The sequence below is a fragment of the Trichoderma camerunense genome (genome assembly GCF_050948025.1).
Source record: "Trichoderma camerunense strain CBS 138272 chromosome Unknown V8C40scaffold_4, whole genome shotgun sequence".
In the NCBI taxonomy this organism is placed as follows: domain Eukaryota; kingdom Fungi; phylum Ascomycota; class Sordariomycetes; order Hypocreales; family Hypocreaceae; genus Trichoderma; species Trichoderma camerunense.
The window spans coordinates 775,432-788,172 of record NW_028145366.1 but is presented as its reverse complement, the minus strand read 5'-3'; the positions used below and the strand labels follow the sequence as shown (position 1 = coordinate 788,172).

Here is a 12,741-nt window from a genome sequence, read left to right as displayed (position 1 = left end):
TCATTTCCCATCACGATATCCTAGTCGAGGCGGCGTGGCTGTTCAGGCCATCTCCCTCTATCGGAGAGCTCCACAACGCGATAGACAGGCTTCTCTGGACAATGTTCAAGCGAAAATACATCTATTATGCTTCGTTGAGTCTTTTTGAAGAGCTTTGTCTGTTGTTGGGTATCTAGTTGGAAGCTTGTTGCTTCGATGTTGTTTGGCGTAATAATTGGCTGGTAGCCACTGACAGCTGTTTGAGATGGCCCGACAGGGCGGGTCGGTGGCTGTTGCTACTGCTTTTTGGCATTTGACGTGGAAAGCCTATCTAATTCTTTGACTAAATGGCTTGAATTGTAGCATGGTATAGGTTACATATATGGCCAAATCGGACTCAGTAGTAGACATGCGACTGCGGCACGAAGAAGTGAAGAACACGGTGGATCAAATGCCCAGGGATATGACATCACTGAGGACTTGGGAATTTCTGCATGCTTACGGCTTCGACCTCACGGCCTGTTGTTTTGTGATTTTATCACCTGTTCTCTGGGGCTGCCTTTGTGTCTGCTCGACTAGCATCTCGCCTGTGATTGTTTGGATGGGTTGAAGGCATAGAACTTGCTGTCGTGGAAATATTCTCGCAGTTCCATCGATCACTGCGAAACCAACATCACCACGTCTTCTTTTGCATGCTACGAGCTTCAATTATCTTTGTGCATACACTACAAGCTTGTTCACGGGGGCTATCAGTTATTACTAGATAGTTGAACACCGATGCAGTCAAGTGTATCCTTTGTTTCCTACCACCTTATCTGAAGCAATGGTGATGCAATTTTCTCGCCATACTTCCATATCTACTCCAATCACTCTGCCCAGCTCCACTCAGACAAACGGCTTCGATGGGGATATCAAGACTCGTTCCCAAGCACGACCAATACAATCTCAGTTGCCAAGGGAAACGATCCACAGCTGCTATTCAAGATGGAGAAAACTCAGATTCTTCGTCTGATCTCTATAGAGCCCAAAGCCTCGGAAGTTCAGCAGCGTGCTATTCACTGGACCGCTGTGCACGGAGGCTCCAGCACTCGCTGACCTGCTAGCAGCACACTGGAGCTTTCCCCTATGCCCCTTGCTAGGACCTCTATCGATTTCTACCCTTCCTCTTCCTCTTCCTCTTTCTTCTCTCCTTTTTATTTCACAACTCTTCAACAATATTCACCTCTCCATCGTCATTAGATAGAGGCTCTGCACTTTCTGTCTCTACATCATCTACAATCATCTCAATTGTCATCAGGCTTCTTGTCATCAACAACCACACTGTGTCATTCAACCCTAGCATCAGGTCTCACGATGTGCAAAGAATTCGTCACCATAGCGATTTGTGCTCCCCAGAAAGCACCCTCCATGTCTTTCACTTGCGGGCAGCTTCATCAAGTAGTTGACCGGCGTCAAGTCTGTGATAAGGCCACCGGTTCCTGCATCTGCTTCGTCGGGACTTGTGGTGTTCTCGAGAGCATTCCATCCACCCTGGCTATCCCAATTTCTTCGTTGAGGTCAATCCGATGTGTGGCCTGCACTGCCAGAGAAGAAGAGATCGGCGATAGACGATCAAATGAGGAACTCATCGACTCTCCTCTCCTGACTAGAGCTGCTGTCAAGTCATCCGAAGATATGCAACACTTCAAAACGATCATCAAGAGTCTGTGGAATGGCGAACAAGAGTGCCCTTACCACACGATGTTAACCACTCGAGAGACGAGTGAAGACACTCCAGTCATTACCAAGTTTGTGTCAGATGTGGACATGAACAAAGACCAGAGCATCTCCAAAGATCTTCACATTGCCGACCTTCATGAAGAAGTTGCAGAGGATAATGTTTCGGAAGCCTCGAGCAACGCCACTCATGGTAGTAATGGCAGTTTGGCCAGCAACTTGTCTCAGGAGAGTAGTAAGAAGAACAAGAAAGACAATAGTGGTCTCGGCCGCAAGGTCGGGCTTCAAGCGAGCATCTGGGCCAACGCCCCAGCCAAGACTCCCGAGCGTAAGAAGCACATTGGCTCTCCCAAATCCCGAAGTCCTGTCAAACGACAGAAGCCAGTGGTCTCTCAGGGACAGAAGCCAGTGGTCACCCAGGAACAGAAACCAGCGGCCGCCCAGGCCAAGAAGACGAAGTTTAACCTGCCCCAAATCGCCGCTGCGAAAAGCTTTCTCAGGGCCACTGTAGTTCAAAACTGAGCGGAAATGTTTCTTGTTGGAGGATGGCAAATGTGGCTTTGGAAGGTTAATGGACAGTGAATCAGGGGTTGTGTGTTTTGCGGAGTTGAATGGATACAGACTCGGGAAGAGGACTTAATTTTGCCATAGAAAGCCTAATCTATGCATTCACTGAATTGTAATAACTGAGCAAATAAAAACTAGAAACTTGGCGCCGTAAATATGGTTACGTAGAAAGTGAACTTGACGCGTGTATCCCGACGGGTTGGGAAATTTCCAGGTTCCTTTTCTCCTGGCAGCTGCCCTATGGCTTGGAATCTTCCAGCTACACCTTCACCACAACAAACAACCTCCTTTCCACACAAATCATCAACCACCCTTTTCTACTTCCTGACGTATCGTCATTTTCTCTCTTTTAAATTCCGCCATCTAGCTGAGATTTCTGTTCGTTTACTATGTCCGAGAAGAAGAGAATGAAGAGCCTCGAGGAGGTGGAAGTCGAGCTCGAATATTTTGGCTTGAGCAAACAATCCGCAGCTGCTATGGTCAGACTTGCGAATAACCTCAAGCAAACCAGAAAGCTTCGAGCCGCTCACATCGAGCTCCTTGTGCCCGGAAGACGACTTCATCCTCCCTCGCCGCTTGGCCAGATTGTCTGGAATCAGAGCGATAGCGAGATCGAGATCGAGATCAAGATCATGGAGGATACTGAGACCCAAGATGGTCATGACAACGAGTCAGAGCCAGCCTCTCGCAACGAGGCCTCTTCTTCGGAAGCTACCACGGTTTGTCTCCCTCCTAAATCACAATCTTGCGCTCCCCCTGATCCATCTCAGCCACCCCCCTTTCTTGAATCTGGTTGGCCAGTACCTCTAACATCTTCTGGAAAGGACATGAATGTCACCGACGGTGTTGGTCCCTCGAATGGAGACTTTGCCACTCTGGACCATGTCACATCCAGCCTCGAAAGTCTTTCGATCTCGCAAGATACTCCCCCCTCTCCGCCAGAGCGCTCGGCCGATATTCTTGCTAAGGAAGCTGAAGGAGAATACGACCCATACGATACTCCCCACAATAGGGACGATTTCAGATGGTGGTGATGGAGTATCTGTTGGCACGAACAAGGTTGAAACATATGACTTAGTATTTTGGGGTGGATATATAGAGTTTATCTATGGAAGCGATCGGGTTTGACGCCCACATGGAGTGCAAGATTATGCAAGATTATGCATCGGGCAAATATGTCTTCTAGTACTGCTAGCATTCGCAATGGCCACTCTACCATGCAATTCCTTTTTCAAACCCACCATTAATGCAATGTGGGATACACCTTTTTGAATGCATCAGTGGCTGCGATGGACGCCCACCACTGCCTCGTCTTGTCTCCAATCGTGAAGCTTGGGACTGATTTCTGAATCAGCTTCTCCAGGACGCTAAAGTCTTGGATTTGAGTTGCATCGGTGCCTGCTCCAAACAGAGCATGTGCCAGCCAAACAGTGGCATGGAAGTCAGCTTCTGTGACAGCATCCCCAGCTGCATATGGTAACACCAGAAGCGAATCCAACTTGTCTAGCACTTGAGCAAGCGCCTTGAACGCATCATCAGAATTCTTAAAGAACTTCTTGTGCTCCTCTCCAATCTCGGTGGTGTAGAATTTGTTGAGGCCGCCATTCTCCTGCACCTTGGGTCCGTAGAAAGGGTGATTTGGGTTGGCAGCCTGCTCTTTTTCAAGTCTCTCCTGTCGATTGCCCACGAAGTCTTTCCAGAAGCTATTCTGCTTCCCCTTCATCTCCTCCTCGTCTCTCGCGAGGAGAAGAATAGTATTTGTCGACGCATCGTCCGAGTGGACAAGATCGAGGATAGGTTGCGCCTTAGCTTTAACGGCAGGATCTGAAGGCACCAAAGTGTTCTCTCCATCAAACGCGTCAATGTATCGAAGGACGTCCAAGCTTTGGATGAGCGGCTTGTCGAGCGATGGCGAAGTGATGCTGGGCACGGTGCCGTTGGGGTTGACTTTGATATATTCGGGATCGAAATTTCCGCCCGTCACTGGATGATTGCAAACGTTATTACCACATGTGCTTAGACGGGAAGACTTTGGTTCTTAGGTCTTACTGAGGGCGATCTCCTTGAGATCATATTTGTCTTCAGGGACGCCTTTCTGGGCCAATGCCAGATGCGCCACTTGGGCCCACTGCGAGGCTGCAGAAGTATAGACGGTAAACTGGAGAGAGATATAATTAGCACTGAGCATTTCCAGGGGAGATGGAGTTATGCATACCTGAGGGGCCATCTTTCCGCAGAGGTAATGGGGCCTGAGTTGGAGAAGAAAAAAATGGGCAGCTGTTAACTGTTGATTTTGCGTGCGCGTCTATTGGGTGAATAGCAAATCTCTTTGTTTGCTGTATTCTATAATGTTTGAAGTTTTTCTAATTGATGTACAGGTTGAATTAATTGACTGACCAAAGATCTGAATGCTATTCTAGTTCTATATATGTTCAACATGTCTTTTGTCAGCGAGTTCAAAAACCGCCGCATCGCGAAATGATTTCACATTCGTCCGAACAGAAATCCTGCCTGCCAAGAGACCTTTCGACCGATTCGCACGAGTTACCAAATATGAGACTTTCGCAACCCTCGAAACTATTACCCCTTGCTTAAACAAAAACAACTAAATAGAGAGTTGCAGCCGTGCTTAAAGAGCGACGTTGCGCTGATATAAGCTTGACACATAGAATTTGGAATCACCGCATCGGGTGCAGATCTCGGCTGAGTGGCTTGGGCAGCGCTTTAATTCCCCGGCAAAATTGACAGCTGAAGCTCCCGTCTCCAGTGGCTGAAGCTATGCGAATTTCCCACCATTGAGTGCTGACAGCATTCTTAGTTTACAAGCTTAACTTGCTCAATATGCGGGTTACTAGCCACAGCGGCCCTGTTGGTCCGAGTTGGTGCGGGTATAGAAACGCAACGCCAACCGATTATGATGTCAACGTTTACACGGGGAAAACTTTGCTCTACCGCCCCAAAGGGGTAATTTCTTAAAGGGGGGTTGTCCTAAATTAACAAATAAAGGATAGTTTTGACTTGGGTAGTGGAATCATTTTGTGGAAACTGGTCTATTTGCGAGTTGACGATGCTTTGTACAGCACAGGCGTTGGGCTCAGCCGCTCAGCCTTATTCCTTCAGACCCTGGACTTCAAACTCCACTGGTCATCAAGGTTGACGTGTTGGTGAGATATTGGAGCATTAACATGGCGGAATTAAATTTGGATCAACTATGCTGTTGTAGAGAGACTCAAGGTATATAATGATGGTCGTGATTCCTCGTAGTTGCTCTCATCTGCTCCATCATCACAAGATTCACTTCCTCTCCTCGTAACAACCTTTTCATTCAACTACCACAATCCCTAATATCAATTCTACAATCATTTTATAATTATCTTTTTGATATACAATCATCATAATCAACATGAAGTTCTCTACTCTCGCCTCCATCAGCCTTACTGGCCTCTCTGCTGCCATGGCCGCTCCCAGCGGTAACCAAGGCAGCAAAGGCGCCGTCTTCGCCCTGACAAACGCCGTCAACAACGAAGTCATTGCATTCTCCCGCAGTGCAGATGGCACTCTGGTCAAGACCGGAACCTATCCCACCGGCGGCAACGGCCAGGGCGTCGACTTTGACACTCAGGGGGGCCTTCAGCTCAGCGCTGACCACAGGTTCCTCTATGCTGTCAACCCAGCCAACGACCATGTCACTGTCTTTGAGGTGAATGGATCCAACCTCAAGAGGATCCAGTCCATCTATGCTGGCGATCAGCCCCTTTCCATTTCCCTGAGCAGCAATGGATATGCCTATGTGCTTGACGGCTCCGTCGCCTCAACCGGCATCTTTGGTTTCAAGGTGAACAGGGCCACTGGTCTTCTTTCGCCCATTACAAACTCCACCATTGCCACCAGCAACCCCATTGGTGTTCCAGGCACCGTTGCATTTTCCCCTGATGGCCACTCCCTCATTGTCACCAACAAAATCGGCAGCACCATCGACATCTTCACTGTGGGATCCACGGGACACGCAAGCCTAGCACCCTTCACCTCCGTCTCATCCAGCGGTCTCCGTCCCTTTGGCGCAGTCTTTGGCCGCTCCAACAACCTCTACGTCGTCGAGTCCGGTTTGCCTGCTCTAGGCAACGCAGGTCTCTCCACGTACAAGCTGCACGGCGGCCAGGCCCCCGTCCTGGAGCCCCTCACCAAGTCCGAGAAGAACCAACAGACGGACGGATGCTGGGTCGTCGTTACCCCTGACGAAAAGTACGCTTACACTGCCAGCTTCATCACCAGCGCCATCTCCAGCTACTCTGTTGCCAAGAACGGCACCGCCACCCTGATCAAGGGTGATGCCGCCCTCACTGGCGATGGAAGCGAGCCCGTCGATCTCGCCCTGAGCAGTGACGGAACTTACCTTTACAACTTGCTCCGTGGCGCCGGTGCCATTGCTGCATGGAAGATCCAGGCTGACGGCTCTCTGCAGTCCATTGGTGGATCTTTCGGCAAGGGACAGGGCATCCCGGTTGCAGATGGTGCTTCGGGCCTGGCTGCATACTAAGGGCTTGGTGCATATTCGTGGAGGGCGTCGGGTAGAACTGGACACAGCATCAATGCAAGGGGCTAATTATAAAGGGGGGATGGTGGTCAGCAAATAGATTGCGTTTTCATGTGTTTGATTGCGCTTGAGGTGTCGATTAGATGGAGTGGTATGCTTATTTTGGATTTGTATATTTATTCTTCGAGCGGAGGTTACAAACCTTCTCTGGCTGATAGTTGTAATATTCTTTAACCTATTTTCATCCACTTATTGCTTCATTACAGTAAATGCTTCGCTTTCATCATAGTGCTTAGACATTACTCATCGTGATGGCATTAAACTACATGTAGTTCTGACATATAAAAAGAACACTATGGCGAATTCGCTCGTCTAAGCCTCGTGACTCTTTAGCCCGATTTCGTCGTGGAGTTCAAGTTCTATTTGTGTCACATCCACAGTCTTCTTGCCAGTACGAATATCCTCAATGTCGGGTACGGAAGAATGTTTCTCTCCCTCAAAGATGGCGTCGATTTCTTCTAAGGTCTTGCCCTTTGTCTCTACCCAATAGACAGCCTAGGTTACGTTAGCACTGTGAAAATACACTACATCAGAGCTGGTGGGGTGTCTTACAATGAGGACAAGCGTGACAATGTCCCATGAGCCGTTGATGATGTACGTTTTCCATCCAATGTTGGTCAGCGCAATAGGCATCACGAATGTGAGGAGGAGACTGGACAAATGGTTAGCCGAAGTAGACAAAGATGGATATTTGAGGATACTTACGCCAATCCGTTTAAGCTGAAATTGGCCAATGCCAATCCGTTGGCTCGAATAGGGTAGTTCATCACCTCTGGCGGGTAAAGATATAGCAAGGGCGTAAAGGCAATGGAGTAAATTCCCTGAAAGATGAACATGACGGCAACATCTCCGTAAATCAAGCTGTTGGAGGCACCGTCCGGGTTATCTGCGTACATCTTGGACAAGCCGCCGATGATAAAGAGGCACACGATCATGAGACTCTGTGAAAGCAGCGCAGTGGGCTTTCGACCCCATACCGCGGCCAAATGAGTGCCGCCGAATGCGCAGAACAGACACCAGACGTTGAGGACAACGTTCTATACAGACGATTAGCAATTTTCTCAAAGGCATGAGCTTATAGACTTACAGCCTTGAGTTGGTCATTGTAGTCTGTAATGCCCGCCGTGTCCAGCTCATTTCCAAGATAATACGAGGCGATGACATTTCCAGCAATGCATGAGAAGGGTCCGACTGATGCCCCAATCAAGGTTCTCTTTCGCGCCGTCGGAGTCTTGATGATTTCCCTGGGACTCATCGTCATACCGTTCTTCCTCTCCCATTCAAGAGTGTCAACAATCTCTTTGTAGACGGCCACCACAACCGGGTTAGTGATGTCGCCATCGGCGTTGGTTTGAGCGACAGAGAGTCGTGCATCTTCGTAGCGCTCTTTGCTAACCAGCCAACGGGGCGATTCAGGAATAAAAGGCAGCACTATAATACAAGCAAAGGAGAATATTCCCTGGAGTAGCGATGGAACACGCCAGGCCCACGTAGACTGCCACTGGCCTGTGCCAAGAGTGACTCCGGCAGCGATTAGCGAACCAACATAGTAAAAGTTGTTCAGAATCTGAAGGTAGTAAATTAACGGTCAGCTTCTCAAGAACAAGTTTGTTTGCCTGGTTGAGATGGAGCAGGTGAACACATACGCCAACACCCCACGCGCGATATCTGCTCGCAAATGTTTCACTCAAGTAGACGGCGCCTGCAACAGACGAAATGGCACTACCCCATCCAAGGATGATTCTCGCCACAACAAACATGGCAATGTTTTGTGCTGCGGTTTGCAAAATAATGCCCAATAGTGTGACCACTGAACCCCAGAAGATGGCTGGACGACGACCAAGTCGATCAGTCATAACACCAGCGAAAATCGGGCCAAAGAAGCCGCCGATAAAGACGGACGCGGTGTTGAGGCCGGTAGTGGCACTGTTCAAGTTGAAGTAATCTGTGTATGAAGGCAAAATGTTCAGGCCGTTGAGCATAGAACCATCGTAGCCACCAGTTGCGGACTGGACCATGGAGCAGATGAGCAGAAGAACAGAGACAGTGGTGGTGGATTCCGGAACCCAGGCCGGGATCCAAGTCCCTGTTGGGGTGCTGCGAAGCATCGTGTACGTTTGTCTTGCTCTCAGCAAGTATGTAAGCACATATAGCTATACCGATACTTGAAAATGTCGCGTCGAAGTTCAACTGATGAGTGCTGGCGCCGGGGCGATTGATATTAATATCCTTTCGCCTCTATCGCACCTCCTGCAAATTAATCATCTGCAATCATCCCCCCTCATCCCCGGCTGCGGGCCCTCGGCAGATACCAGAGACATCTTACATATTCAAAGACTTGCCAAGGGGAGGTCAGAAAAAGCGAGACCGCAAAATGAATACGTACATACATTCAGTAAATATAGGCACCCATCCCACTCGTAAAATACGTAATACAGCTAGCATTTTATAAACAGAGTAGCAGTCACTAGAAAAATGTAGATATAGTAGCAGTTACTAGAGAATAGGTGTATAATTTAAAGCGTTGGTGCTCGTAATTTTTCCAGTCTTGGTCTTTCTGTCCTCCGCTTGTTGCCTAACTCACGGATGCAACGTGAGCAAAACCAGCCCATTGGCACCGCAGACCGCCTGATAGCCAACAGTTTCCCAAATCAAAAGTTCGCCGAAGGGGTTCATCGGGTACCGGCAGCGTAGCGGGACGCCACCAGATGGAGAAGTCTTCATGGCTGATCCCCAGATATCGTGAAGCCGTCTTGTTCTCTCATCGCAGATTGGCCAGTTCAACTTTAACCAAGCCAAGCCCCGTCGGGTAAAAGTGGCAGACCTGCATTTGATTTCCATTTACGGACAATCTTTTACTTATCTAAAACCTCAAGCTTGTTGGTCGTGATACCCCGCGCTGTTCCCCCACTGATCACCAGACTTGGAACGAGTCTAGCCTCGTCTCACTCGAAGCAACTGGCGCGGGTAAACGGCCTTTAGTGATAACCACAGCTCCGTATTGATGACACGAAATCGTTCAAGATAAAAGACAAGGACAAGGACGGAAGACAACAAACAGCTACTAGTTACCTCCCCGCCCCGCTCTTCTCGACGTCTGGATAATAACTGCGAGGCTATAAGAAGGGTGGAGGAGGATAGCAAATAGCACCAGGCCAGGGCTAGCAGAGATACGGTCAGCAAGCCGTCAGCCAACCAGAGAACATGTCGAAGCGTCCGGTTATCGCCGTTGCTGGCCTTGCCTGCGAGACATCGACCTTTTCGCCCGCCGTCACGCTTGCCCCGGCCTTCCACCCCAAGCGCGGCGATGAGATTGTCGAGCGATACGAGTTCCTCCACGCCGATAAGCCGCTGGGGATAGAGGCAGAGTGGAAGGGCGCGCTCATCGGACATGCGCTTCCCGGAGGCATTGTGACTCGCGAGGCCTTTGAGACGCTCTCCAAGGAGATTGTGGAAAGGCTGCAGGTGATTGTCACTGAGAACAAGGTCGATGGCTTGTGGTTCGACATCCACGGCGCCATGTGCGTGCAAGAGCTGGACGACGTAGAAGCCGAGCTGTTGAGGCGCGTTCGTGCCGTCATCGGCCCGGATGTCATTGTATCGGCGTCGATGGATCTGCACGGCAACGTCTCGCGGGAGCTGGCGCACATGTGCGATCTCATCACCTGCTACCGCATGGCACCGCACGAAGATGCCATGGACACCAAAGAGCGAGCGTGCCGTAACCTCGTCAACATCTTGCAGGGAAAGGAGCCTGGAGTACGACCGTTGAAAGCTTGGATCCCTGTGCCTATTCTTCTTCCTGGAGAGCAGACCTCGACACGAATCGAGCCCGCAAAGCACATTTACGCTGCAGTACCAGAAGTGGAAGATGAGGATGGCGTTTTGGATGCGGCAATCTGGGTGGGCTATGCCTGGGCTGACGAGCCGAGAAACCGAGCCGCCATTGTTGTCACCGGATGGGATGAAGCAGCAGTTTCTCGAGGAGCAGAAAAGCTGGCCAACTTGTTCTGGGATGCGCGGGCTGACTTCAAGTTTGTTGCGCCCACGGGCAGTTTTGCCGAGTGTCTGGATGCTGCCGTCAAGTCGCCTCCTGAGGAGCGTCCATACTTTATCTCAGATTCCGGCGATAATCCCACGGCTGGCGGTTCGGGAGATATGACTTGGGGATTGACGAGATTGCTTGAGCGACCCGAGTTCAAGTCGCCTGATTCCGGATATACAGTCATTTATGCAAGCGTTCCAGGGCCCAAGGCGATTGAGACGGCCGTTGCAGCAGGTATTGGCGCAACTGTCACTGTGACTGCTGGAGCCGACGTCGACAACCTACATGCACCTCCTCTCACAATGACTGGTCGAGTTCACTCTATCAAGCACGGCGATCGTGATGCCGTAACTGAAGTTGTCTTGCAAGTTGGGTCAGTATACGCCATCTTGACCAAGTTGCGAAAGCCATACCACAAAGAAAAAGACTTTACCGATTTAAATCTCACCCCACGATCCGCCGATATTGTCATTGTAAAGATTGGATACCTTGAGCCGCAGCTGTATGATATGGCCAAGGGCTGGATGCTCGGGCTGACGCCAGGAGGCGTTGACCAAGATCTAAAGAGGTTGGGCCATCATCGGATACGGAGGCCCATGTGGCCTTTTGACGAGGACTTTGAGAAGATTCCCGACTTGAAGACGGTGTGGATTGATAAGTCGAATGAGCCACTGACCGGCCCAGACGTTTGAGGGGTTCAAAATGTACATGTACGATGAAGGAAACAAGGTACGAAAACTTTTAGACTTTCTCACTCTGTATGTTATTCTTCTATATCGACCGTAGGCCAGCTAAGAGGCACAACTCTTTCTGTAGAAAGGATTAACTTCAAATGCGCAAGCTGAATATGCTAAACTTGTTCACTCTACCAAATCAGTGCTGGAAATGACATCCTTCCACTCTTCCAAAATCCGAATCGTCTTGTCGCACTTGTTCTTGATGACCTCGTAGCCATCAGGTCCAAGCGGCATGCGCACAGGAATTGTCTTGCCCTTGGCAGTTCCTTCTTTTCGAACGAGATCCACGACAATAGCCACTCCTTTCTTCGGGTCACCGCTCTGTGCGTGGTTCTTCTCCTGAAGTAGTTTGTTGAAACCCTTGGATGCTTCCTTGTAATCTGGGATGCTTGATTCCACAGTCTTGAGGTTGGCCTGCGAGAGGAGGTCGGTCCTAAAGAAGCCGGGTTCTATCAACAGCGTTCGGATTCCGAGATCCCGCACCTCTTTGTTTAGACTTTCGACCATTCCTGTCCATGGTGTGAGTAATTGGAGGTTTCATACTAGTTTGTTGGAGTGATCTTGGTGAAAACTTTACCTTCAAGTGCGAACTTGGTTCCAGAGTAACCTCCATTGAACTGCAACCCGCTCCATCCCGAAATTGAGCTAATAAAGACATTCATGCCAGTCTTTCTTTCTCTGAAATGGGGCAACACGGCCTTGGTGGTTTTCAGGGGCCCAAAGACATTTGTCTCGAATGCATCGTGAAACTGTTCATAGCTAACAAGCTATCAGCATTTGTTCCATCTTCATTAGCCAGATATGGGGATGAGCTCTTACGAAAGGTCTTCCCATGCACCACCCAAGACATAGGCAGCATTGTTGATGAGAACATCCAGTTGACCGTAGATCTGGATTGCGTTTTTGAAGGTTTCGTTGATGCGCTCCTGGTCCCAAGTAACGTCCAATTGAAGCACCGCAGCACCCGTCTTCTTCAAGTCCTCGAGGCTTTCCAATCGGCGGGCGGTTGCAATTACTTTGTCTCCACGACTGAGAATCTCATTGACAAAGTCCAGTCCAAAGCCGGAAGAGCATCCAGTCACGAGCCACACGAGAGGTGCCAT

The 12,741-nt window shown here is 49.6% G+C and overlaps 7 protein-coding genes across 7 annotated transcripts; 4 read left to right on the top strand and 3 right to left on the bottom strand.

Annotated features, from left to right (window-relative positions):
• Window positions 1–1,332: 1,332 nt before the first annotated feature.
• Window positions 1,333–2,217, top strand: V8C40DRAFT_285250 (uncharacterized protein; the record flags this gene model as incomplete). The annotated part of the gene is made up of 1 exon (XM_083222329.1): window positions 1,333–2,217. One exon carries the CDS (start codon window positions 1,333–1,335, stop codon window positions 2,215–2,217), a length of 885 nt encoding a protein of 294 aa, XP_083076174.1.
• Window positions 2,218–2,651: 434 nt separating this feature from the next.
• V8C40DRAFT_263105 (uncharacterized protein) lies at window positions 2,652–3,296 on the top strand (the record flags this gene model as incomplete). Its single annotated transcript, XM_083219427.1, has 1 exon — window positions 2,652–3,296. One exon carries the CDS (start codon window positions 2,652–2,654, stop codon window positions 3,294–3,296), a length of 645 nt encoding a protein of 214 aa, XP_083076173.1.
• Window positions 3,297–3,505: 209 nt separating this feature from the next.
• Window positions 3,506–4,489, bottom strand: V8C40DRAFT_285249 (glutathione S-transferase family protein; the record flags this gene model as incomplete). The annotated part of the gene is made up of 3 exons (XM_083222328.1): window positions 3,506–4,245; window positions 4,312–4,420; window positions 4,478–4,489. 3 exons carry the CDS (start codon window positions 4,487–4,489, stop codon window positions 3,506–3,508), a joined length of 861 nt encoding a protein of 286 aa, XP_083076172.1.
• Window positions 4,490–5,665: 1,176 nt separating this feature from the next.
• On the top strand, window positions 5,666–6,799 carry V8C40DRAFT_273269 (lactonase family protein; the record flags this gene model as incomplete). The annotated part of the gene is made up of 1 exon (XM_083220459.1): window positions 5,666–6,799. One exon carries the CDS (start codon window positions 5,666–5,668, stop codon window positions 6,797–6,799), a length of 1,134 nt encoding a protein of 377 aa, XP_083076171.1.
• Window positions 6,800–7,067: 268 nt separating this feature from the next.
• Window positions 7,068–9,274, bottom strand: V8C40DRAFT_237270 (general substrate transporter). The gene is made up of 5 exons (XM_083214214.1): window positions 8,503–9,274; window positions 7,944–8,423; window positions 7,562–7,893; window positions 7,409–7,508; window positions 7,068–7,351 (listed from the first exon to the last, which is right to left on the bottom strand). The coding sequence occupies exons 1-5, from the start codon at window positions 8,962–8,964 to the stop codon at window positions 7,169–7,171; spliced, it is 1,557 nt and encodes a 518-aa protein (XP_083076170.1). The 5' UTR covers window positions 8,965–9,274; the 3' UTR covers window positions 7,068–7,168.
• Window positions 9,275–9,561: 287 nt separating this feature from the next.
• Window positions 9,562–11,740, top strand: V8C40DRAFT_237267 (M81 family metallopeptidase). Its single transcript, XM_083214213.1, has one exon. It carries the CDS (start codon window positions 10,061–10,063, stop codon window positions 11,591–11,593), a length of 1,533 nt encoding a protein of 510 aa, XP_083076169.1. The 5' UTR covers window positions 9,562–10,060; the 3' UTR covers window positions 11,594–11,740.
• A 21-nt stretch (window positions 11,741–11,761) lies between these two features.
• Window positions 11,762–12,741, bottom strand: V8C40DRAFT_285248 (SDR family oxidoreductase; the record flags this gene model as incomplete). The annotated part of the gene is made up of 3 exons (XM_083222327.1): window positions 11,762–12,147; window positions 12,216–12,397; window positions 12,458–12,741. 3 exons carry the CDS (start codon window positions 12,739–12,741, stop codon window positions 11,762–11,764), a joined length of 852 nt encoding a protein of 283 aa, XP_083076168.1.